This window comes from Scardinius erythrophthalmus, assembly GCF_964197995.2.
Source record: "Scardinius erythrophthalmus genome assembly, chromosome: 1".
NCBI lineage: Eukaryota > Metazoa > Chordata > Actinopteri > Cypriniformes > Leuciscidae > Scardinius > Scardinius erythrophthalmus.
In genome coordinates, this window is record NC_138221.1 from 71345536 (window position 1) to 71373299 (window position 27764).

At 40.1% G+C, this 27764-nt stretch overlaps 1 protein-coding gene across 2 annotated transcripts; it reads left to right on the forward strand.

Moving 5' to 3' along the window:
* The first annotated feature begins 311 nt into the window (after nucleotides 1-311).
* On the forward strand, nucleotides 312-27746 carry mafga (v-maf avian musculoaponeurotic fibrosarcoma oncogene homolog Ga). 2 transcript variants are annotated; one of them, XM_081371343.1, is made up of 4 exons: nucleotides 365-459; nucleotides 11232-11271; nucleotides 13146-13219; nucleotides 19566-27746. In XM_081371343.1, the coding sequence occupies exons 3-4, from the start codon at nucleotides 13184-13186 to the stop codon at nucleotides 19971-19973; spliced, it is 444 nt and encodes a 147-aa protein (XP_081227469.1). In that variant the 5' UTR covers nucleotides 365-459; nucleotides 11232-11271; nucleotides 13146-13183; the 3' UTR covers nucleotides 19974-27746. The 2 variants fall into 2 exon arrangements, with proteins under 2 accessions (XP_081227468.1, XP_081227469.1); XM_081371342.1 differs by lacking the exon at nucleotides 11232-11271 and having other exon boundaries at nucleotides 312-459.
* Nucleotides 27747-27764: the final 18 nt, after the last annotated feature.

Sequence of the window (27764 nt, forward strand, 5' to 3'; positions counted from 1 at the left end):
GTCATTTTTAACAAACACTGATTGTAATTCTTTTTTGTCACTTAACAGTGGCGTGACACTTCAATCGTCATATAATCGACTGTCCAATTACACTGACATTTACACAGTATTTAATGTGTAATTTCTTGTATAAATTATAAAACAAAATATTAAAACTGGTATGTTGAGATGTTACTTAGAAGCACCCTCCATAAATCATGAATGAGGAATTATTTAAAAACAAACATGTATAATTTTAATGATTACAATTGTATTGAAGACTGCTCCTTTAAATGAGCGGTGTCGTAGAGCCTACATGAATGAAGCCACGTGATCAAACATCATATGACGTCTGATGATTTCAGTACAAGAGAAAGAGAATCCGAGCAACAATAACATTACACGTCTGATTTCACTCAAACACACTTTGGATTCTGGACTCACTCCACACGCGCATAGAGAAAGGCTTCTGTTGTTCAGGTGAGTCGACTCGATTACTGTTTCATGAAATGTGTGAGAGTGTTGTTGTGCTGAGTGTGCATGCACGCCTCCACTTACTGTCATATTATATCAATATCATAAATACCTAAAGCAGCTCTATATACGCGCACGTGCATTTATGTTGATTCACAGCTGCAAACGAGCCGCTTTGTGTCGTAAACATATTTAATAAGCGTTATTGAAATCAAAGGCGCGCAAGTCTATGGGGATTCCCTGCGTGTGTTGCTGTGAATTAGAGGTATTTTAGTGACAGCTAGGGGGATGTGCAGAAATGTGTGGATTACACACACACACACACACACACACCAGCACAAAGCTGCTGTTTCATCATAAGGGCGCTGTGTGTTTCAGCACCAGGTAAGGCGCGCGTGTTTATCAATATGCAATGATAATGTATTCAGATATTATGATTTCTGATTGGGGGAATTTATTCTTTTATTATGCAGTTTTTCAGATCTAGGTAAATATCGGAGGGAAAGAAGATTTAATCAGAACGTAGATGCTGATTCATCATAATGCTGCTCGGTTTATGAATTTTTCTCAGCTCAGGAATCATTTGCCGGATCTATATTCCAAATTTGCGTGATGATCATGTGCTTTACAGTATGACATTCAAAAACATGATTGTTAGTGGGAATATCGAATAATTTCGATTAATAAACGTTGCTGAGCGTTTTTCAGAGACCTTTAAAAAAAGACCTGTTTGAATGCTTGTGTGTTTTGCAGAGTTTTAATTCTGTCACAAGTGATTTCCATTTTAAATTATACATTTTTGATCATTATCCTAATAATTATCTATGGCTGCTTTTCTGAATTGCTTGCTGTTATAATATGATACGCATACAACATGTATCTGAGCATCTCCAGCACTCCTTATTGCAATAAGCATCTGAATTGAGCTGATGGTTAGAGACTGTAAAAAATTAAGTGCCTAAAAGCTTTTTAAATATTGCACATTCATTTAGGAAATATGCATGTAATGTGTTTTTTTTTTGTTTGTTTTTTTGCAGTATAGGACATAAACATTTGAACACAGCTCTAATCTGGAATTATATTTTGCGGAGTTTTGTATTGCTACAAAAAACAAACATACAAAACAAAAACAAAACAAAAAAATAATTAAACACATTAGCAAAATGGCCAATAATGTGGCATGTGTTGTCACACTATATGATGTAAGCTTTGAACCTTTAACCTAAAAAATTGAACCTGCATTCAACTGTAAAAAGTCAAATATAAACCGTAAAATCAGAAATAGTCAACAAATGTTGTAATTTAAAACATCTTACAATTTTAGTTGCCCTGACCTGCTAATGATATGAACATGTCTTGAGAACACAGTTCAACCTTTTATTCAAATGCCATTGTGATTTTATTGTGCACACTCGTTTACTCAACAGCTTTAACAAAAATAAGAAGATATTAAAATTTCAGCTTGGAAGACGGAACAACAAAAAAATGATCCCGGTTTCAGAGGATTTTGAATGAGGTGTTGTTTTGTGTGGTGCACATTCATGTATTTGGACAAATTTGTGTAATGAGACTTTTGACCTAATCAGCAATGACTTTGGGCAAGCCTGAATCTGCCTGGCATTAATAAGAACGCCCTTTTGTGTCATAAACCCCATCTAGCTGGATGTAATGGCACCTGAACAGATGAGCGCCTTCATCAAGCAGCAGGGGTGTAGATTCATTTGAAAGATGTACTGTGGTCAATGCTTCCATCATTCCAGCTTTCCCTTTGTCTGTGACTGGTATTTCTGGTCAAAATGATCCACCATTCATCGGCTGAAGGTTTGCTGGGACAGGAGTTGATGCAACCTAAAGAAAGTGTTTAATGAGTGGAGGAGGTGCTCCTGAAATCTTGCGTTTCTAATGCGGTCTCTGCAGAAACAACAGTCCCTCGGTCCTCCTGAATGCAGCGCTCGGGACTCCAGGAGAGATCAATAGGGTTTTTGGGGGGTGTTGGGAGGGGTGTCTGATGAAACTCAGTGTAAGTGAGAGAGTCTTTTTTTATTTTTACCGCAGTTGTCTTTTTCTTGCTGTTGCTATGTGTTTTTTCTTTCTTTCTTTCTTTGAGACGTAACACTGTGCAAGAATGTTTTATTCAAAGATAATATATAGTAGGATTAATGCAGAATAAGCCTGCATCGAAGAGCTCGAATTTAACAAACAATTGGGTTTAAAGACAAATAACTTTCAATGAAGTATATATATTATACCATATATTGAATTCTAATTTTAACTAGTCTGTAATAAGTAATTTAACCATTTTGGTTCCTATATTCTAATTTTCAGTTCCTTAACTATTATTTTTCTTTTCCCCACGTAACATGTACTTTCATCGAGGAAAAATCAGGTGTTCAAGAACTGTTAATGGAACCAAACAACATGAAAATTCAGTGTTGTATCGAGTAAACGACCAAATATGTATATAATTTTATGATATACTTTCACGTCACTTCACTTAATTGGCCTGTAGGTGGTATAATTCCAATAATTTCAAATGTTAAGTTTTTACTTTCTCTTGTAGCACAGAGGTTGCATGAGTGCATTTATTCACCAACCTTGATCGCAAATTGAAGATGCGACCTCGTGAGGGATCACTGACACTTTCATTCCAGCAGAATTTTACAATGGACGTCGCTAAACTTCAACATGCATGTCAGATCATCAGTGCTTTTTTGCCGATTACCTCTTTTAGCTGGTCAACCGGTCATTCAGACTTGTTCATTAAAGTCAGCTATGAAACGTCTCGTGTCCTGTTCTCTTCTTTTTTTTTTTTTTTCTAACGCCGTTCTAGTACATTTGATTTATTTGATAACTCAGGTTTTTGGCCCTGCCATTTAATATTTGCCAGATTTACTTCAAGTCCAAACTTTGCCCTGTATTTTAACTCAGGAAATAAATGTTATCTTATAGTTTATAAGAGCTTTTTTTGCATTCCAAGCCTTACCCGTGTGTGCAGCCCTGCAAAATCAATACAGCATTAGAAAGAGACTCTAATCTTTTTTTACAGTGTCTGAGGGTGTCTCCAAATGCCAATAATGAATCTACCTTTCATTGAGCTCTCAAATTCAATCTCTTCACAAAAGTTGGGCTCCGGTGTGTTTACAGCTGACTAATGAGGCTTTTTCCTGCAGTGTAAGCAGGGTTGGCTTTGAGAGAACACTTCTCGAGATGTTTTTGGCCAGCCCCACTCCTCTATCACTGTCTATCTATCAACATTGCTTCCGTTGGGTTATTGACTGTTAATGGCGCTGAAACTTCAGAATAATTTGCATCTCCTTTTCACGCTCTGAATAGCCGCTAGTTTATGGCTTCCCTGCCCTCTGTGCATAAATTGATGCCCGTCTTGAAGAAACACAACCCTAGCCATCGGCCCAGTCTGATTTTTAATTTGCAGTTAAATGGTGCTCGACACACGGAGCTTGTTTGATAATTGACTTGACTCTCTTGAAGGGAGAGATGATTAGATCTGCATAAAACTACTCGTTTCCTCTTCTTTTTATCTTTTCTGGTTGTACTTGATGAGGCAGATCAGAGAGAGAGAGGTGCTGATCATGCATGAAATGAAATGCAGGGTTGCTAAGCCAGTGGCAGTCTTCATTAAGGGGCATCAGGGCTTCTGAGAGGTCAGCAGGTTAGAATATGACTTGCATGTACATTAGTATCCTGAAACCTGATGATGGCTTTCACTAAATGTCTATTTCCATAATGATCGTTCACTGTACTTCTCTCTATCTTGGGCAGCACTAGGGATGGGCTAATGGGGTTTAAAGGCTTACTTTACCCAAAAATTATCATTCTGTCATCATTTACTTACACTCATGTCATTCCAAACCTCAATGATTTCCTTTCTTCTGCTGCACATCAATTTCCTGTCTTCCTGAGTGGATTGGGATTGTTGCTGATTGCTCCATATAACCTAGCTTTGTTTTTAATCTGTTTTTTTCTATCTTTCCTTGCTGTTTATATTTCTGTATTGTATGTCACATTAATTTGACATCACTAACTTTAATCTAAATCAGCATATGCGTTAGCATTTTGCTAACCTGTTAACGTGCCATCTGTGCTTACCATTTTTTTTTTCTCTCGCACGCTGATGGACTTTTGATGGACTTTTACGAGTCGGGTCAGTAAACAAACACGGTGAGCCATGTCTTCTCCTGTTATTGTCACTTGCACTGCCTGCCACATGTATAGTATAGCATTCTCTGTCAGCGGTGAGGGCTACACATGTGATAAATGCAGAGAAATAGACAGGCTGACGGAGAAGATTTGAGAAGTAGAGACACGCATCCAAACTTTAATCGAGGATAGTAAGAGTGCAAGGGCTTTAGATACTGCTTTGGATGCAACTAGCTTAGTGAGCTCTGTACATTGTTCGGTTCCGGCTGAAGTAGAGCCCGTGCAGCAGGGCAACTGGGTGACTGTGAGACGCTGTAGTCGCAGGACAAAACACCGCTCTTCCATTAAATAGGTTCTCTCCACTCAGTGAAGCACCCACTGAGAATCCTGTTGAATGTGCCCTAGTTATTGGTGATTCTATTACACGGAAAGTGAAAATAGAGACACCAGCCACCATAGTCACATGTTTGCCGGGAGTCAGAGCGCCTGGCATCAAAGCTAATTTAAAAGTGATGTTTGACTTTGCCAGTCGGAGATCACTAAAATTAACGTTAAAGAGGTGTGTGAACTCGCAAGTACGATGTCAGGCACTATAATTTGCTCTGGCCCCCTTCCTGTTTGCAGGAGTGATGAGATAGTTAGTAGACTGTCCTCACTCAATGGCTGGCTGTCTAAGTGGTGTCTGCAAAATAATATAGGGTTCATTTTTGGGGCAGACCTGACCTGTGCCGCTCTTCTCTCTAGTAATATGGCACATAGTCTTCAAGTTAACCTTGACTAACTGGGGCCCAGGTCAGGAAGCAGACAGACTGGCTAAACTGACCGTCTGCTAGCTGTCTCACGTCACTGAGGTCAAATAAATCCCATCACATAGAGCCTCTTTTACCTAGATATCATCATATAGGGCTTGCTTGCAGAAACTGCTCTTGTGTGCTCTATGCATGTTGTTTGAATTCTCCGCTGTAATGCGATCTCATGCGTAATACATCGCAGTGATTGGATTGAACAAGGTCTTTCTCATGAATAAATTCAGAGAATGGCTCAAACCCAGCTGACGTAGAATCGTGCCCGCAGCCAGTCACACGCACCGACGGCATGCTTCTACCTCACATTTAGTGACTTTACTTCGACTTTGCTTTTCAACCCGGAAGAATGAAATTGCTCTGAAAAATAACCAATTTCCACTTATTAATACAATTTATGAGTGCTTTTAGTGTTTTCACTAATATGCAGCCTGTACATATCTGTTCACTTCTCAAAATATGTGTTTTGGGGGTTCATGACCCTTTAAGGTCTTCCTACGGTATTTCCCGCCAAAATAAAAGCTCAATGGTTTAACATTTGAAAGCAAAGAAATTAGGACAACCATAAATGCTAGCATTGTGATTTTACTGTTCCTCTGTAAAATAAAATAATAATAATCATGATAATACTAATTATTATTGTTATAACTATTCTATTAATACTCTTTTATTATAACATATTGTATTATAATATTATTATTGTTAAATACTCAATTTACATTAGTATAATGTCAAGTCACCTTATTTATATAGCACTTTTTACAATACAGATTGTTTCAAAGCAGCAATAATCAAATAATGACTTTATTTATTAATGTTCTTATTTCCACTCAGATGTATGTTTCATGCTCCTTTATTTATTATGTGAGAAGCAATCATGGAGTGATATGAGAGAGTGGTTAAGTGGTTTTACGCTTGTTATAAAGAAATACTTCACAAAAAAATCAGGTACTCCAGAGAGCTGTGTGTATCTTCAGTGTTTTATTTTATTGAAGGGTCACATTGTGCTGTAGAGGACAGGTAAATGGGGCAGGTCGGTGTTTCTTTAGCATAGTCGGCCCAATGGCATCCATCTGTGGACTAATCCCTGAGGCCTCGGTAAAGGAAAGCAATCATTAACACATGACACAGGGACACAAGGCCACAGCGCTTTTGTTAGCTCAGCATTTATCATATGTATGCATACTGTAATTTATGTATCATTGCATCATTGCATCCTCTAAATTTATGAATGCTGCCAGGGTTTGAAGGTTGGAAATGAACGCTCTAGTCATTTAAGTTCAGCTACACAACTTCCTAATTGGTGCCTTGGTTGGGGTCCTTGCTGAGATCAGGGTTTTTTACCCTTCATTTTGCAAGCTAGCCCAAATGTGCTGAGGATGCATTTTTCACAAGGCTGTTTCCTCTAACCAACCCCCCTCCCCCCGTTCCCTTGCTCTATTTGTTGTTTTATTTCTCTTCATTTCTGTTTCTCTTCATGTATTCACCTGTCCTTTTGTTAATGCCTTAACTCAGTGTTTTCATTCAGGTTCAAGCATTCTATCAGTTTCCTAAAGCAAACAACAAACCGTGCTAATAAACACAGGGTGCTGTAATACTACCGAGGGGAAAAATCCTAATCCTAACCTTTTATCTTCACACCAAAATCTTATGAATTGTTAAAATATTGGTGTCTGGGGCGCCGTTAGCCTGGAGGCTCAAACTACTAAATGAATACCAGGAATGATAAAGAAATAAAGTTTATTAGATACATAAAATACAAGTGATTAAAGCACAAAGCATACCTCAACCTTCCAAATTCTGCGACAGTTATATCCATAGTTATATCTATATCAGATCTATAGTTAATTTTCTCTTTTGAGGTTAATACACAGCTTAATCCAAAGCAGACATTTTGCTCTGTCTTGTTTGGGTTTAGGAAATGGAATAAAATAAATTCCATTGCCCATCCTCTCAGGATACATGGAATCAGTGTTACAAGTACCTCAGGCACATCGTTTTACCATTTTTGTAGCATAAACACCATCAAACCGATGAGAGCTTTGGTTCTTCCAATGTTTCTCTATGGCACTAAAACCTAAAGATGTCTGCGTTCCAGTACCCGTGCAACTGATTCTCAACTGCCATTGGCTCACCTGCGTTCGAGGGGAGGGGCTTACCGATAGGTCAATTATGGTGCCCTTGGAATTCCAACAACATGTGTTGAGTCTGGCCCATGACCATTTTTGGTCTGGACACATTGGGATAACCAAAACTTATAACCGGGTGCTCCAACATCTATTTTGGTTAGGGTTAAAAACTGATGTCTCGTAGTATTGTAAAACATGCCATAACTGTCAGGTGGGTGGAAAACCTAACCAGCTCCTGCCGCCTGCTCCTCTCTGTCCTATACCTGCAGTAGGTGAACCGTTTGAACATGTTCTTGTGGATTGTGTGGGTCCACTTTCCCGCACTAAATTCGGTTGTCAGTATTTATTGACGATCATATGTGTTGCTACTCGGTATCCAGAAGCTATTCTGTTAAGGATTATAACTGGTAAAACGGTGACAAAAGCTCTTACGAATTTCTTCACGACTTTAGGGTTAACGTAAACGGACCTAACGGATCAAGGTTCTAATTTCTTATCTCACGTATTTCCTAATGACAAACTTTTATTTTGGATGCGATTAATCGTGATTAATTGTTTCACAGCCCTAAGAAAATTAAGTATTCCCCGGCCTTAAAGGACAAGTTCGGTATTTTACACTTAAAGCCCTGTTTACAGATCGTTTCTGATGAAATAGAACGGTTAAGATTAAAATTTGGACACATGCTGCTGTCCCGAGAATTTTTGTTTTTTTTTCGCTTCTTCCCCCCCCCCCCCCCCCCCCCCACCTACACAATGGCTGCATATGGGCACTGGAACAATCCTTCCAAAAAACGCATTAAACTTTCGTTTTCAAAGACGTGAAACTCACCGAGTGCTCAGGGGTGTTCACTGATATGCTCACACAAAAATCGCTGCAAAAGATGCTTTCCAACAGGTTTTATCGTAGTTTTTGTCAAACACAAACAAAAAAAACTTGCACAAAAACTACGATAAAACCTACAATAAAAAAGCGATTTTTGTGTGAGCATATCAGTGAACACCCCTGAGCACTCGGTGAGTTTCACATCTTTGAAAACGAAAGTTTAATGCGTTTTTTGGAAGGATTGTTCCAGTGCCCATATGCAGCCATTCTGTAGGTGGGGGGGGGAAGCGAAAGAAACCTAAAATTCTCGGGACAGCAGCATGTGTCCAAATTTTAATCTTAACCGTTCTATTTCATCAGAAACGATCTGTAAACAGGGTTTTAAGTGTAAAATACCGAACTTGTCCTTTAAGGGCCAGATTTACTAAACGGGCAAATTAGTGCAAGACCAATAAAAGTGCTGATGGGAGTGGAAGGTTCTGCAGATAATGCGCAAATGAAAGAATACAGCTCAATTCCATTAATGACTGACACAATCTACAAAGAGCAGCGCTAATTAGCATAGGGTCGCAAACAAGCAGAATATCATCAGGTGTGGGTAATCTACTAACAACACATGCGCAGCACATTAATGTTGCTTGGCAAACAATGTTCAGATAACAACTTTTCTCCCGTCTGTCTTGTGGCTCGGTGGTGCCTCCTCCTAGCAGAAACTATCAAAAGCCATGTCAAGCGCAAAATGGGTTAAGATATGCTGTTTTGGGCGGTAGTTTAAAGGGATAAGCCCTGTGAAGCTGTGTGTGTCAAGCAGGGCGGTGCCGAGAGCCATGGGAACAGAGTGAGACTGGTGGCTCGAGTGCTAATGAGCTGATTGGCTTGCGCAACCACTTGCGCATTGTGTCTTTATGCTGTGTTTACACCAAGTGCAAATTTAAATATTTTTCTTAGGTTTTATCCAAAGTCAATGCAAAGACAAAAGTCAAAATCAAAGACAAAGTCAATGTAAAGACGGCAAACGCCCGATATTCGCCTCAATCGTGTCTTGGTGAAAAATTTCAAATTGAGCGTATAATTCGCATGACACGTTGTTGCGCAAGCCAATCAGTTAACAGCTTTTTGATAAGTCCGTGCACTGGGCTCTGGTCATCCTCCAGTAGCGCTGGAAACGGCTGTCATCCAGGCGCAGTTCCTGGAGTAGACGGTGAAATTTACAGATATTTTTTTTTGTGTGTGTGAGTGTGAGTGTGCGCCTCTGGACGGTGCTGTGAACCCAGACACCTCTGTGTTTCAGAGTTGCATAACATGTTACAGGGCAGCAAGAGTAGCCTAACTTTCTCAAACATGGTTGATGACGGAAAAAAGTTTTACCTTGCCGACTCCAGTCTCCTCCTTCCCTGAACTTAATTTAGAACAGCAAAAGAGTTGTTTGGCACGACGTGGAGCGGTTACGCTTAACACAATGCATATACCATATATTAAAGGCAAAATATATGTATTAATGTGCTACTTTTTAGGTTAAACCAATAAATGTCATCCTTCTGCTAGAAATGTAGTCCCTAACAGTGACAGTAAATGGCAACAGGATGTTCTCAGGATGCCTTATCATCTGATAAAAAACTAAAGCCAAAACAGATTAAAATAAAAAAATAAAAACAGAGACTGGAACTGTTATGTTTTTAACACAATATATGATATATCCTCACATACATACTGTACATCTGTTTCTCTCTCAGCAAAGTACTCTTATAGTTTAAACCAGATGGGTTCATGGCATAGATGGGTTCATGTAATAAAAAATAGCGATCACTGAGAATACTTATTTCTTTATGTATGTATGTATGTAAGTATGAAATGAATGTGTTTTAGTTTACATTAGTTTTAAGGTATGGATGTAATGTGTAGGTTCTCAAAAATAGTTATGAATGTATTTGGATGGATCATTGTGATCTGTCTTTGTTTCAGCTAACACTGCTGTAGAATAGAATAGAATCGGGCATTTATATAGCGCTTTCATATGTACTACTGTACACCCAAAGCGCTTTACAATCATATCAGGGGATCTCTCCTCAACCACCACCAGTGTGCAGCATCCACTTGGATGATGCGACGGCAGCCACAGAACAACGGCGCCAGTGCCCTCACCACACACCAGCTATAGGTGGAGAGAGGAGAGAGAGTGATAGAGCCAATTCAATGTAAGGGGATTATTAGGAGGCCATGATTGGTAAGGGCCAACGGGTGGAATGTGGCCAGGACACCGGGGTTACACCCCTACTCTTTACGAGAAATGCCATGGGATTTTTAATGACCACAGAGAGTCAGGACCTCGGTTTAACGTCTCATCCGAAGGACGGTGCTCTTTGACAGTATAGTGTCCCTGTCACTACACTGGGGCGTTAGGACCCACACAGACCACAGGGTGAGCGCCCCCTGCTGGCCTCACTAACACCTCTTCCAGCAGCAACCTGGTTTTCTCAGGAGGTCTCCCATCCAGGTAATAACCAGGCTCAGCCCTGCTTAGCTTCAGTGGGCAACCAGTTTTGTGCTACAGGGAGATATGGCTGCTGACACCTACATCCAATAGGTCCTACGGTATTGTTATGGTGGTCCGGGTCCTAAACCTTAGGGATAATTAGTCTGAAGATGGGCAGAAACTGCCTGTGGACCAATGAGATGTCCTGTTCTTCCCGGGTACTTGAGGTCTTCTTACTCTCTAAGAGGAGTCTGTCAGTTGTCCTTGCATCCTTCGCTTACTCTCTAAGAGGAGTCTGTCAGTTGTCCTTGCATCCTTCGCTGATGGTGTTGGACATTTGATTGTGCAAGTCCATCAAGATTTAATCAAATGTAGCACACCTTTCTCCACAGTTGCAGTCAGAGAGGACACCCACCATAAAACTGGGCGAAGGTGTGTTTTAGAGAGAGGAGCATGTCTCTGCCCGTGTGACAACATCCCCACTGTGACACATCTGCTTCAGTTTAATCCCCACAGAAGAATTTAATTCACAATGAGTAAATTCTTGGTGCTTCAGTTCAGTGTGTGTTGTTGCTTTTAGTTGTTATCTTCCCAGATGGCAGCAGTTTGGTGCTTCTCAGGGACTTTTGGTTGTTTGCAGTAACTGCTTTTTATTGTAGTGCCTTGCCTGTTACAAGCCTTGAGTTTTGTCTCTGTTTTTTTGGGAGCGTGTGTGTGTGTGTGTGTGTGTGTGTGTGTGTGTGTGTGTGTGTGTGTGTGTGTAGGAATGACGTCTCATTGGCTCCTGCAGGCTGAGATTATTTGAACTGAGAATTGTCTTTTGCCTGTTTACTGACTCTAATTTTTGGATTGCTTGTTGACTTGTACTTCGACTCTGTGTAAAATAAATGTTAAAATATAGCTGCGAGCAGCGATGACGGGCCCAAGCCGGTGGCACCGTCACCCCGGTGACTTTAGGGTATCTGTGCACGACGGGCAATATGAATTTAAAACACGATAAATGTAAAAGAACCACATCAAAGTAATCTGAATATGCCACATTTACTGTAGCACTATGACCCACAACAGCCACATCCATGAGATCATTTAAATTTAGATGGATTTCATGTCATGGATCGGTCACTTTAAAATGAGTGCGAAGTTATCTTGTTGATTTTCATGATGGCACAGCACAACATCATGTGAGTGTAACTGCGATGGAGACGATAATCAAAAATGTCTACCGTTTAACAAATTTTTACTGGTTTATTGTGTCTACAGGTATATCATCCACCCAAAGCAACATCATTAGTGATTTCTTCTCTTTACACTGCAAAACATGCTTTTCTTACTTAGTATTTTTCTCTTGTTTCCAGTCCAAATATCTAAAAATTCTTAAATCAAGATGTGTAAAATGACATAAGATATTAAGTCCTGTTTTCAGGGGGTATTAATCAAAATTAAGTGAGTTGATGCTTAAAAAAAGCAAAATGATCTGCCAATGGGGTGAGAAAAATTTATTTTAATTTAAACAGATACAAGATTATTTTTCTCACCCCATTGGTAGATCATTTTGATTGTTTTCAGCAAAAACTCACTTAATTTTGATTAATTTCCCCAGAAAACAAGACTTAATATCTTATGTCATTTTACTACTTGAGTAAATGCATCTTAATTTAAGAAATGTTTGATATTTGGACTGGAAACAAGACAAAAATACTAAGTAAGAAAAAAATGTTTTTGCAGTGTAGTAATGCTATTCAAGGCAAGCAACAGAAACATTACATATTATCACAGTTCAGGCCCACATTATTTCTTGCCGTTCTGTTTTATGTGGTACTGTTACGCCATGGTCATGCAAGTATTTGTTTTTTGATATTAAAATTATTGGCGAGAATCAAAAATATGTAAAAAAAAATTATATTAAAACCTTATTTAAAGCAAAAATATCTAAATCTTTAATGTGAAATAAAATTACTCATATCGTGATATAAGATTTGGTCATATCATACCCACCGCTAATGTTGCTCATACTTATGGTTAGTGATTTGACATGAATGATACCCTAAATAGCGTGGCTTGTTGAGAAGAGATGTACAATTACTTTTTAAGCTTTTTTTTCTTTCATGATAAAATAGAAAATCACTAAAGTAGAACACCTCTTGTTTTTTGTTTGTTTCTTGTTTCAAACTTGGTTTGAAATTAACATATCTTAGATTAACATAGCAATTCACTGCATGTATTTCGATTAACGTTTGAACACAGTTGTGAGCTTGAAGATCTGAGAAGCGTGTGTGTGTGTGACCGTATCTCTGCTGTTTTCTCAGACCTGTCGAGCGGGGCAGTGGAGAGCGGCTCTCGTGGTATGACTACTACAAACAAGGGAAACAAAGCACTCAAGGTACTGTATGTTCAGATGATGTTTCAAACGCAAGTGTCTCCAAATCACAATTCAAAGCTTAAGACCGCAGAAGAAAAGTATTAAATCACACAATTTAATCATATTTTCTTTTAGTAACAGGAAACGAAGCAATCATGAACTAAAAATTAGTAATATTTTAATTTATTATATTATTATAATATTATATATTATATTTTTTATTATAAATCTTTTTTAATATTAGTTAATAAAAACTTTTATTCATTGTCCACGTTAGTGCATCTTGGTTAACAAATTCAAATGCAAATTTTGTTTTAAAAATGTGTTTAAAAAATTATGAATTTAACATCAATTAATCGTCAATTGTTCATTGTTAGTTCATGTATGACGTCAGAACCCGGAAGTCTAATTCGCCGCTAGGACTTTTGAGATTTTTCTATGGGGTTTTATGGGGTTTTATCTCTCAGTATTGTTTTTATTAGTTTTATAAGAACAACAAAAGTTAACAAACATAAACAACCATATCTCCTACCTTCCCCCCTAAAAAAAGAAAGGAAAAAAAAAGCCAAGACAACATAACAAATGACATAAGTGCCTAAATAAAGTACAAAGGAGAAAGATAAATCACGTAAAGATGGGGATCGAAATCAGCACAAAAATCATAGTAATCGATGTGTTAAAATCTTTAAGTTCTGCTGTCATGTAAATGTTGGAGGAAGGGACCCCAGACCTTGGGGAAACTAATACAAGACTTTGCTTCAATAAACCCTATTTTTTCAAGGTTTAAGACAGAGACCATTACAGCAAGCCATCTCTGAAACCATGGGGGAGCAGTGGCTTTCCAATCCCTTCATATAATTCGGTTTCACTTTATTTTGACGGTCCCTTTAACACATTCAGTTGACTATAAGTAACATTGCACCTACATGTCTACTAACTGTCATTAGTGGAGTGTTAGTGGATTGTTAGTGGAGTGTTGGTGGAGTATTAGTGGAGTATTAGTGGAGTATTAGTGGAGTGTTAGTGGAGTGTTGGTGGAGTGTTGGTGGAGTATTAGTGTTGTGTTGGTGGAGTATTAGTGTTGTGTTGGTGGAGTATTAGTGTTGTGGTGGAGTGTTGGTGGAGTGTTGGTGGAGTGTTGGTGGAGTATTAGTGGAGTGTTGGTGGAGTATTAGTGGAGTGTTAGTGGAGTGTTGGTGGAGTGTTGGTGGAGTATTAGTGTTGTGTTGGTGGAGTATTAGTGTTGTGGTGGAGTGTTGGTGGAGTGTTGGTGGAGTATTAGTGTTGTATTGGTGAAGTGTTGGTGGAGTGTTGGTGGAGTAGTAGTGGACTGTTGGTGGAGTGTTGGTGGAGTGTTGGTGGAGTATTAGTGTTGTATTGGTGGAGTGTTGGTGGAGTAGTAGTGGACTGTTGGTGGAGTATTAGTGGAGTATTAGTGGAGCATTAGTGGAGCATTAGTGGAGCATTAGTGGAGCATTAGTGGAGCATTAGTGGAGTATTAGTGGAGTATTAGTGGAGTATTAGTGGAGTATTAGTGGAGTATTAGTGGAGTATTAGTGGAGTATTAGTGGAGTATTAGTGGAGTATTAGTGGAGTATTAGTGGAGTATTAGTGGTATGTTGGTAGAGTGTTGGTGGAGTATTAGTGGAGTGCCGGTGGAGTGTTGGTGGAGTATTAGTGTTGTATTAGTGGAGTGTTGGTGGAGTGTTGGTGGAGTATTAGTGTTGTATTGGTAGAGTGTTGGTGGAGTGTCGGTGGAGTATTAGTGGAGTGTCGGTGGAGTGTCGGTGGAGGGTTGGTGGAGTGTCGGTGGAGTGTCGGTGGAGTATTAGTGGAGTGTTGGTGGAGTGTTGGTGGAGTATTAGTGGAGTGTTGGTGGAGTGTTGGTGGAGCATTAGTGTTATATTGGTGGAGTGTTGGTGGAGGCCTGGTGGAGTGTTGGTGGAGTATTAGTGTTGTATTGGTAGAGTGTTGGTGGAGTGTCGGTGGAGTATTAGTGGAGTGTCGGCGGAGTGCTGGTGGAGTGTCGTTGGAGTGTCGTTGGAGTGTCGTTGGAGTGTCGTTGGAGTATTAGTGGAGTATTAGTGGAGTATTAGTGGAGTATTAGTGGAGTATTAGTGGAGTATTAGTGGAGTATTAGTGGAGTATTAGTGGAGTATTAGTGGTATGTTGGTAGAGTGTTGGTGGAGTATTAGTGGAGTGCCGGTGGAGTGTTGGTGGAGTATTAGTGTTGTATTAGTGGAGTGTTGGTGGAGTGTTGGTGGAGTGTTGGTGGAGTATTAGCGGAGTATTAGCGGAGTATTAGCGGAGTATTAGCGGAGTATTAGCGGTATGTTGGTAGAGTGTTGGTGGAGTATTAGTGGAGTGCCGGTGGAGTGTTGGTGGAGTATTAGTGTTGTATTAGTGGAGTGTTGGTGGAGTATTAGTGGAGTGTTGGTGGAGTGTTGGTGGAGTATTAGTGGAGTATTAGTGGAGTATTAGTGGAGTATTAGTGGAGTATTAGTGGAGTATTAGTGGAGTATTAGTGGAGTATTAGTGGAGTATTAGTGGAGTATTAGTGGAGTATTAGTGGAGTATTAGTGGAGTATTAGTGGTATGTTGGTAGAGTGTTGGTGGAGTGTCGGTGGAGTGTTGGTGGAGTGTTGGTGGAGTGTTGGTGGAGTGTTGGTGGAGTATTAGTGGAGTGTTGGTGGAGTGTTGGTGGAGTATTAGTGGAGTATTAGTGGAGTATTAGTGGAGTATTAGTGGAGTATTAGTGGAGTATTAGCGGAGTATTAGCGGAGTATTAGTGGTATGTTGGTAGAGTGTTGGTGGAGTGCCGGTGGAGTGTTGGTGGAGTATTAGTGTTGTATTAGTGGAGTGTTGGTGGAGTATTAGTGGAGTGTTGGTGGAGTATTAGTGGAGTGTTGGTGGAGTATTAGTGGAGTGTTGGTGGAGTATTAGTGGAGTATTAGTGGAGTATTAGTGGAGTATTAGTGGAGTATTAGTGGTATGTTGGTAGAGTGTTGGTGGAGTATTAGTGGAGTGTCGGTGGAGTGTCGGTGGAGTATTAGTGGAGTATTAGTGGAGTATTAGTGGAGTATTAGTGGAGTATTAGTGGAGTATTAGTGGAGTATTAGTGGAGTATTAGTGGTATGTTGGTAGAGTGTTGGTGGAGTGCCGGTGGAGTGTTGGTGGAGTATTAGTGTTGTATTAGTGGAGTGTTGGTGGAGTGCCGGTGGAGTGTTGGTGGAGTATTAGTGGAGTATTAGTGGAGTGTTGGTGGAGTGTTGGTGGAGTGTTGGTGGAGTATTAGTGGAGTATTAGTGGAGTATTAGTGGAGTATTAGTGGAGTATTAGTGGTATGTTGGTAGAGTGTTGGTGGAGTGCCGGTGGAGTGTTGGTGGAGTATTAGTGTTGTATTAGTGGAGTGTTGGTGGAGTATTAGTGGAGTGCCGGTGGAGTGTTTGTGGAGTATTAGTGTTGTATTAGTGGAGTGTTGGTGGAGTATTAGTGGAGTGCCGGTGGAGTGTTGGTGGAGTATTAGTGTTGTATTGGTAGAGTGTTGGTGGAGTATTAGTGGAGTGTCGGTGGAGTGTCAGTGGAGTGCTGGTGGAGTGTCGTTGGAGTGTCGTTGGAGTGTCGGTGGAGTGTTGGTGGAGTGTTGGTGGAGTATTAGTGGAGTATTAGTGGAGTAGTGGTATGTTGGTAGTGTTGGTGGAGTATTAGTGTTGTATTAGTGGAGTATTAGTGGAGTGTTGGTGGAGTATTAGTGGAGTGTTGGTGGTGTATTAGTGGAGTGTCGGTGGAGTGTTGGTGGAGTATTAGTGTTGTATTGGTAGAGTGTTGGTGGAGTGCCGGTGGAGTGTTGGTGGAGTATTAGTGTTGTATTAGTGGAGTGTTGGTGGAGTATTAGTGGAGTGTTGGTGGAGTATTAGTGGAGTGTTGGTGGAGTATTAGTGGAGTGCCGGTGGAGTGTTGGTGGAGTATTAGTGTTGTATTAGTGGAGTGTTGGTGGAGTATTAGTGGAGTGTTGGTGGAGTATTAGTGGAGTGTTGGTGGAGTATTAGTGGAGTGTTGGTGGAGTATTAGTGGAGTGTTGGAGTATTAGTGGAGTGTTGGTGGAGTATTAGTGGAGTGTTGGTGGAGTATTAGTGGAGTGTTGGTGGAGTATTAGTGGAGTGTTGGTGGAGTATTAGTGGAGTGTTGGTGGTGTATTAGTGGAGTGTTGGTGGAGTATTAGTGTTGTATTGGTAGAGTGTTGGTGGAGTGTCGGTGGAGTATTAGTGGAGTGTCGGTGGAGTGTCGGTGGAGTGCTGGTGGAGTGTTGGTGGAGTGTCGGTGGAGTGTCGGTGGAGGGTTGGTGGAGTGTTGGTGGAATTTCGGTGGAGTGTTGGTGGAGTATTAGTGGAGTGTTGGTGGAGCATTAGTGTTATATTGGTGGAGTGTTGGTGGAGGGCTGGTGGAGTGTTGGTGGAGTATTAGTGTTGTATTGGTAGAGTGTTGGTGGAGTGTCGGTGGAGTATTAGTGGAGTGTCGGTGGAGTGTCGGTGGAGTGTCAGTGGAGTGCTGGTGGAGTGTCGTTGGAGTGTCGTTGGAGTGTCGTTGGAGTGTCGGTGGAGTGTTGGTGGAGTGTTAGTGGAGTGTTAGTGGAGTATTAGTGGAGTATTAGTGGAGTATTAGTGGAGTATTAGTGGAGTAGTGGTATGTTGGTAGTGTTGGTGGAGTATTAGTGGAGTGCCGGTGGAGTGTTGGTGGAGTATTAGTGTTGTATTAGTGGAGTATTAGTGGAGTGTTGGTGGAGTATTAGTGGAGTGTTGGTGGTGTATTAGTGGAGTGTCGGTGGAGTGTTGGTGGAGTATTAGTGTTGTATTGGTAGAGTGTTGGTGGAGTGTCGGTGGAGTATTAGTGGAGTGTCGGTGGAGTGTCAGTGGAGTGCTGGTGGAGTGCTGGTGGAGTGTCGGTGGAGTGTCGGTGGAGGGTTGGTGGAGTGTTGGTGGAGTGTTGGTGGAGTGTTGGTGGAGTGTTGGTGGAGTGTTGGTGGAGTGTCGGTGGAGTATTAGTGGAGTGTCGGTGGAGTATTAGTGGAGTGTTGGTGGAGTATTAGTGGAGTGTTGGTGGTGTATTAGTGGAGTGTTGGTGGTGTATTGGTGGAGTGTCGGTGGAGTGTTGGTGGAGTATTAGTGTTGTATTGGTAGAGTGTTGGTGGAGTATTAGTGGAGTGCCGGTGGAGTGTTGGTGGAGTATTAGTGTTGTATTAGTGGAGTGTTGGTGGAGTATTAGTGGAGTGTTGGTGGAGTATTAGTGGAGTGTTGGTGGTGTATTAGTGGAGTGTTGGTGGTGTATTGGTGGAGTGTCGGTGGTGTATTGGTGGAGTGTCGGTGGAGTGTTGGTGGAGTATTAGTGTTGTATTGGTAGAGTGTTAGTGGAGTGCCGGTGGAGTGTTGGTGGAGTATTAGTGTTGTATTAGTGGAGTGTTGGTGGAGTATTAGTGGAGTGTTGGTGGAGTATTAGTGGAGTGTTGGTGGAGTATTAGTGGAGTGTTGGTGGTGTATTAGTGGAGTGTCGGTGGTGTATTGGTGGAGTGTCGGTGGAGTGTTGGTGGAGTATTAGTGTTGTATTGGTAGAGTGTTGGTGGAGTGTCGGTGGAGTATTAGTGGAGTGTCGGTGGAGTGCTGGTGGAGTGTCGGTGGAGTGCTGGTGGAGTGCTGGTGGAGTGTCGGTGGAGTGTCGGTGGAGTGTCGGTGGAGTGTCGGTGGAATGTCGGTGGAGTGTTGGTGGAGCATTAGTGTTGTATTGGTGGAGTGTTGGTGGAGGGCTGGTGGAGTGTTGGTGGAGTATTAGTGTTGTATTGGTAGAGTGTTGGTGGAGTGTTGGTGGAGTGTCGGTGGAGTATTAGTGGAGTGTCGTTGGAGTGTCGTTGGAGTGTCGTTGGAGTGTCGGTGGAGTGTCGGTGGAGTGTCGGTGGAGTGTCGGTGGAGTGTTGGTGGAGCATTAGTGTTGTATTGGTGGAGTGTTGGTGGAGGGTTGGTGGAGTGTTGGTGGAGGGTTGTGGAGTGTTGGTGGAGCATTAGTGTTGTATTGGTGGAGTGTTGGTGGAGTGTTGGTGGAGTGTTGGTGGAGGGTTGGTGGAGTGTTGGTGGAGGGTTGTGGAGTGTTGGTGGAGTGTTGGTGGAGTGTTGGTGGTGTGTTAGTAGAGTGTCTGCTTAATATCTGCAAACTCTTCATTGAGATGCTTCTCCAACAGACATTCTACTGACTATAAAGTGACTTTGCAACTAACTTTGCAATCTCTGTTACTTTAATTATTTATTATCACTGTAAAGATGCTTTGAATCAATCTATATAGTTAAAAGCGCTGTTTAAATGAAGGTGACTTGATCTGCAGGTGAAGCGAGAGCCAGGTGAGAATGGCACGAGTCTTACGGATGATGAACTGGTATCCATGTCTGTGCGAGAGCTGAACCAGCACTTGCGCGGCCTGACCAAAGATGAAATCCTGCAGTTGAAACAGCGTCGACGCACGCTGAAAAACCGAGGCTACGCCGCCAGCTGTCGCGTGAAGCGTGTGACGCAGAAGGAGGAGCTGGAGAAGCAGAAGATCGAGCTCCAGCACGAGGTGGAGAAGCTGGTCTCGGAGAACGCCAGCATTAAAGCTGAGCTGGAGCTGCTGCGCTCCAAATATGAGGCTCTGCAGAGCTTCGCCAGGACTGTGGCCCACAGGGGTCCCGTCACGAAAGTGGCCACCACCAGCGTCATCACCATCGTCAAGTCCAAAACACAAGCACGGTCTTAATGCACTGACCCGGAACCGTTCTGGAAGGGGATCCATCAGGCACAGGTTTACTCATGCTCAAATCTATTCAGAAATCTACTCTACGACCATAAAAGTGTAGACAGAATCTCTCAGAAAAAGATAAAGGACTTATTATTTCTATTTAGAGATTAATCCATCAATTGCAGCCCTTGTTCTTAATGAACAACATTTGGTTACACTTTATTTTAAGGTGTCAGTGTTACACTGTATTTATACATTTAAGTACTGAGTAATATTAATTAACTACATGTACTTACTATAGGGTTAGGGTTTGGTTGAGGGTTAGTTGCATTTAATTTTACATAATTTACTGTTATTACTATGGTAAGTACATGTAACATGTAACAAGGACACTGTAAAATAAAGTGTTACCCAACATTTTTTATCAACATTTCAGTAATCAGATTCACGCTAAAACATTCAGAAATCTACTCTTTGACCTTACAAATGTAAACAGGCAACACTAAAATCTCTCAGAAAAAGATAAAGGACTTTTTTTTTAGAGATTCAATTTGTATCAATATTTCATTAATTACAATATTATACAGACTTGAGCTTAACCCAAAAATTATTTTAAAAGTTGTAATTTAGTCACCATTATTTGGTACTAAGCCCGTGTCACTTGGTCCATAGAACACAAAAGGAGAAGTTTTTGTGCTGGTTTATTTTTTCCATACAGAGAAAGCATACAGTGACCAGATCAGAAAAGTCACACTTCAACATGTAAACAGCCTGTGATTGAAGACACTCAAGAACTGATAGCATTCGTCACTGACATCAGACCTGACGAGGGACATCTAGGCACACCAAAGTCAAATATGTGCATTAGAGATCTTCCCGGGTCCCTGATATGATTGTAAAGTGCTGTGGGTGTACAAATGAAAGTGCTATATATGAGCCTTTGCCACATTCACTCTGTACCCGGCATGGATCGACCCGAATCACTTCCTACCCAAACACAACATGCATAAATACATTTAAAAAAAAGAAAAAGCCAATAATATAAGACCCAAGGCTTCACATGCTTCACCCTTCACATGCTTCACCCTGTACGCCAGTGGCTGTTGGTGACTGTCATCTTTGACAGGTTGAAAATGAAGAAACACTTGTAGCTTTTAAAGTATGCCCATCTCTTCTCAACTTATTTGTAGATGAATTTAATTCTCCAATCCATTTACGTAAGCCATGTTCCCAGATTATGTAGCCTATACTGCAAAAATATTTTTTTCACATTGGTTTCACACATTGTTTTGTTTGAAGAAAAACAAGAAGAAAGTATACAGTTATGACTTAATTGTTTGTGATTAGTTTGGCATCACCTGCATTTAGATGATTTTTTGTAATCAATACCTGGTATTACCTGCACATAATATTACAATATTAGTGTTAATGTTAATAAGCAAATAAGCATTTACACACAGAAGAACAGATTGACTGAGTAACATTCTCATATAAATTGATATAAAATAAAATAAAATATTGTTAAGCGCACAAAACTAGTAATGAAAATTTGGCACATTTTAAAAGAATTTTAGTCTTCTCTGGTCTATTCGGTAAAAGCACATTTATTTAAAATTACCTGAGACCGGGGCAACTACATTTTTTTTGAGTCGAGGTGGACCCGTGAAGACCTCTAATGTGCAAGCACTGACGAAGTTAATAGTTAACGAATAACCACTTGAATTTGTGTGTGTTCCTGATGGAAAACTATCAGATGTTATTGTCAGATGTTGTCAGAACTATCTGATGGATGTAATGCAAAAGTTATATCCTTTCATGGTACTTTTCTTTTTAAATCCTTTTAGCGCTATGTGAGATATGTTAACTATATGCTTTCATCATATGGAAAAGAGCCTGGACATTCAACTCTAATTTTTCAGAAAGTTGACTAACTTTACGTTTTTGGGTTCAGCTCCAGCTTGAGTCGCCTGTGCTTGTTATTGTCCACTGAATGATATACTGATGGGAAAAACTAAAGGTATTCACTGTTCTAACAGAAATGGTATAAGAAGTAAGGATCTTGTAATTCACAAAGCAAGTAACAATTATTTTCAGTTATCAAATTTCTTTCCTGTTGAGTTCAATTCCATTAGTGGAATGATGTTTACAAGTTATATTCTGAGGAATATGAGCAGGAGAGGCAATAAACTACAGTTTTTATGCATGGGAGAGTCTGGCAGGTGACGTTCATCTTTTGCAGACATGACTTGTGAGAAAAAGTCTTTCCTAAAAAACATCGCAAAGATGAGGCATTTATTTGCTTTTAGTTGGTAAACCGTGTTGGTAAAGTGTTGATCATAGCTTTGTTCAGTCGTAGAGCTGTAGTTTTGTTGTTCTGTGCTTTATATGGATGGGCTGGAACTTAACACAGGCTTTATTGTTGAATCGTTAGCAAAAGGGTTTCTGATGTCTTACTTCAAAAAAACTTTGTTTTTCTTTCCGGAAAACGAAAACAGAAAAAAAAAACTGTTATTTATATGAACAAAAAAAAATAGTTTGATATCAATTTTGCAATTGTACCAAAAGTGGCTTATTATTGAAGTCTGATTGCTTTTCTAGTAAATAGACACGTGCAATGGGGCGTGCTGTGTGTGTATGTGGTCAGGTGACAGTGTTGTTCACTGTGTAAGTGTCCTGCTGTATTCTTTAAGTGAATATTATAACGTAATATATACCGTGTACATTCATAATGGCTCCTTCCATATCTCAGAACATCTGGGTTTTGTTGAAAGATAAAACTTTACTGTAGCTGTCTGTAACACACCCAGTGTGACGCTTCATAACGGCGCGTAGCCAGATTGTGGTTTTCTTCCAGCACAATTTATCCATTTTGGGAACAAGAATAGCAAGAGCTAAGTTTAAATCATCTGCAAAGCGATGAAGATGTGGATCTGTTCCAAAACCTAGTGAACTGACCAGCATTGTAGACAGCATCACCGATTATAATGGGTTTCTGTCTGGTTTCCCCGGCCTCAACATGAAAACACCAAACTAAGAAGCATTGCATGTGTCCTTCACGGACCGTTAACAAGCTCACTGAAAAATAAAAGAATCTATCCATCCATTCTCCAAATTACTCCTACTATGTAAGGTCGCAGGGATGCCGGAGCCTTTCCCATCATCTTAATAGGCAGGGAAAAATACACCTTAAATGTCAGTTATACTTACTGAGGGACATATACAGAAGAAAAAATTACAGTAGAGAGGGACTTTTATCCATTGGGAGTTGGTTTGATTGGGGAGGGATTGAAAAGGAGCGGGGGAAAGGAAAAGTGGATAGTTTTTACATTATGGTAACTTTAATCATTGCTGAAATGTCTGGATAGTAAGGATATATTTGTTTGTGGTATTTATTATTTTGCTTATTAGCAGTATTGTTGCGTTAGCTTAGCAGCATGCTAACTTCAAACTCTATTGAGTACAGTGTTGCTCTGTTTCACTTCAGTACGGATCAGTTCAAGGCTGCGTTTCAGATCTATAGCAAGGCATTCCCTCACTAGGGTTTGGAACAGAGCTATAGTATTTAAAAGGTTATGTGATTGTCAACCCTGTCTTGCTCATGTTCTGGATCTGATGGACAGATGTTGACTCAGAGCAGAACTACTGTATGTACAGGCATTTGAAATGAGATTTCTCTGTAAGAGATGATCAGGGTAAGTGAAATGCACTAATGAAATGGGCTTATTTTGAGATGCTCTTCCCTATTGTTTTCTCAGGACAAATGTTCAGTGTGATTTACACACACAAAAAGCACCAGAAGTTCTTCAACTTATAGCCCTGATGTAGGCAAAGTGTTAAAACCCTGAGAACTTTCAGATCATTCACTGCAGTTGATTTAAAGTGATAGATTACTCGCAAATGAAAACTGCCATACGCCCAACCTCATGTTGATCCAAACCACTATGGGCCCTATTTTAACGCGCCACTGACTTTAGACTGGATTTTTCCTGGTCTGTGGTGGAATTGTTTTCTGAAACTGCAAAATAGCACCAGGGAACCTTTGCGCCGAAATACGGCTCCTCTTTTCACTGAACCAGCCCCGGGAGCGCAAGTTCATTCCCTAATTTACCAACATGCGTCTGTGGAGAGAAAAGTCTACTGTGCGTCGGGTGCAAAATAGGAATGATACATGATATGATGATATGAGTGATACTCGGTGTACAGAGTCAATTGCGCTGGGTGCAAGATAGGGCCCTATGACTGATTTTTTTCTACAACCAAGCTCCAAAAAGGAAACAATCGCTTGAAGTTATAATGAAAGTATAATGTGTTTGACTTGTGCCTCTATATTCCAAGTTATCTGAGGTTATGTAATGAAATTTAAGTAATTTCAGAATTGAATATTGTTAAATATTAAGTAATAAGCAATCGTGTAATAAACAGAATAATGTACAGACAGCAAAATGAAGGATTCAGGGCGATAAATCAATATGAAAATTTTGTCCGATACCGATAGATCTTTATATTTGAAAGCTGATAACCTATTTATTGGCTGATAAATCTAAATAAAAATTTGTATATTGATTACAAAAACAAAAGTCTCACCATTAAAATCCATGTCCCAAACACACAATTATGATGTTCTCATTATAATTTTTAAGTAGCCGATATGACAGACTGTTGCACTTTACCGTATTTCAAGCAATTCTGTGCGCATTTAAAGTGTCTCAGCTGAAGGAAATAATACATTATTTATCGGCTTTAATATATCGGTTAAATTTTCTTTAACGATAACATTAAAAATGAACAAATATCGGCCGATACAGATATGATGGCCGATATATCGTGCATCCCTAATTTTTTGTGATTGTTCATAACTTTAAGTCAGTTACGTAAAGTAGATTGGCCTTATTTGATACTGAAAAGTAAGACTGCTTGCCTCTTGGCTAACTGCTAGTTGGCCAGTCAGACAGTCTTAACATAATGCCTATGTTTATGAAACTGGCGCCTGATCTTGATCGCCCTTATTTTGCAGTCATGCAAGGGCAAGTATGACAGCTTTCATTTATGGATGAACTATTGCTTTAAGATGAAAATAAACCGATGAAACTGATTCACTGTGACATGAATGCACTGCCCTCTTACCTCACATCACAGATTCAAGGCCACACCAGTCAGTATTTCAGTGTTCTGGAAACAACGGTTTCAGCAGTTTGATGACTGTTGTTAGAGTTCTTTGCTCACATATTGCACTCGCCACATCCACTCTTTCTGAAAAGCAGCTTTTTTGAGTTTTTCTCTGAGGTTTTCAACACACTTGTTTCACACAGCACTTCTCTGTGGTGTTTAATGTAGTTCTTGGATAAGCGCCACACTGTACACTTATGTGCACATATACTGTAGTATTGATTTTTTGTTATGTTTGTGGTAGTTTGTGTTTTAGCACTCTCGTAAAATGACTGCTGAGGAGAAAGATATTTCAGTGAGATACAGTCACCACTGCAAAGGTAAATGTTCTGTGTGTTTATTAGCTCTATTCCAAACCCTAGCTTGTATCATTGTAGACACATTCCTGACTCTATTTCAAGAGGTACGCAACAACGACAACCTGATTTGACCAAATACAGTATATCCAGTCCCAAAATGCATTTCGACAAGCTCAGTCAAAAAAAATATTAAAGATGGTGGACTTACTTCACACTTAAAACACACTTTTGTTTCATTCAGTATTCCAAAGTATAGATAAACATACACTCTAAAAAATGCTGGGTTATTTCAACTGTAAACATGTACTTTTTCCATGTAAACTTGTGCTAGACGGATGTGTTTGACCGTTGTACTCATGTCTTTTGCAGTGACTCACACATGATGCGGCTTTCTAAAAACGCGGTACTCAAGTTAAAAGGAGTTCAACTGAACCGGCTCTAACAGCGTGTCTACACTAGATGCGAGCGGTGACAACAGCAGACAGAACCCATTATAATCAGTGATGCTGTCTACACTGGATGTGGCAACATGACACATCCCAGACTAACTGATGCCTCACTCTATTTCTAACGTACTTCACATGCTCACAAAGCGGCAACCTTCCTTTCTCTCTCTTGAACACAGATCCAACACAGAAGTGACTTAAACTGCAGTTCATCGACTGGACTCTAGAGACAGGCTCCAAAAAAGAGGCAATCCCATAGACCCCCATGTTAAAATGCCCAACTTTACAGCAAAAAAAAAACATGTTTACAGCCTGGTGCAAAAAGGGTTTCTGGTCTATAAAGCTAACTTTGCCCTTCATGACAACTGTGAGGGGGGTGAATATTTTTATAACTCGTGCATTTAAATAATATTAAGCCTTAAAGTTCTGCATAATTAAGGGTGTGGCCACTTCAGTGACAGGTGGATTGCCGCTGATGTCACTACTAGCCGTTTGTCTGCTGTCTGTTAGCGTCACGACACTTCAGTTAATCCGCCTCTTTGCCCAGTTTTGTTTATCCGGGAGTGACGCACTGCCAAGATGGCAACGGCCGGCTCCTCCCACTTTGGGCTTCAAAAATGCTCTTCAGAAACATACGGGTGACGTCACGCATATATACTCGTACATATTTTTTTACAGTCTATGGTGCTCACGCTATTTCTGACGTGAACAAATGGATTTGCAATGGTCACTTTGTCACATCCAGTTTAGACTGAATTAAGCTGTTGCGGCTGAACTGTCGCATCCAGTGTAGACATGGTGTAACTTATGTCAGAAGTATCGCGAGTACGTGAAGTACATCAGAAATTGAACGGGGCATCTGGGATTTGTTGTTTTGCGTCGCATCTAGTGTAGACAGCAACACTGATTATAATACATTCTATTGTGTTTTGTCTAGTCCGGTGTAGAAACGAAAGGTGCCATTCACAAAGAATGCGTTTATGCTTTGAAAAATGCAATACGCTGTCAAAAACACTAGATTTCAAGACGTGTTTTTTAAAACTTGTTTTAACTTGATATAGAGCGGCACGTCGACCACGAGACGCTGCATAAGATTCGAGTGCAATGATCAGACTAGTGTGTTTACATAGGAAAACAATGGAAACGTGGGATAGGCCCTAATGTCAGAATCAGTTGTAACCGAGACTCTTACGCACCTACTGTGAGACACACCGTTTGTGTCAAATCAGTAACAAGATGCCTGTGTGAGCAGGTGACATGGAAGCTCACTAAGTTTTGGGACAGAGCTATTGTCATTGGTATTATATTATTTTTGTGTGACTATATTAATTTAATGTTAGGCTATGCAACAGGACCTGCCATTGTTTTAATGGGTCTTGGATTATCAATGAATCCAATTAAAAAGCAACGTTTTTTCAGTCAGCACATTAATGGCAATGTTCTCAATCTTTAGTCTAATAGTTCATCGCATTGTTTGGTAAGCAAGTGACTGTACAGGTTTTTATATTTGACACTAGATTTGTGAGTCATCGAATAAAGCTATGAAATGTGAGTTTATGATTGGTGAACATTGATAGAATATGTTTTAGTTATTTTTTCAATGGGTTGTAATAAGATATATTGCAGTGCTTTGTATGAAACACAGTAACACATTGGGTAAATTGTAACTATTTATTGATTGAATTGTTGTACTTTTTGCAATCTAGATACAAACACTGTATTCCTATTTAATGACTGTGGATTTGAACCATGCAGTTAACCATTTCTCAGATGTGGCTAATTTATTGATGTATTGTTGTATATAATATATGTTTGTTGAATTACAGCTTCTTTTATTTTGTATATGACTAATAAAAATGTTTTGAGAAAGATTCAGAACTTCATGGAAAATATATATA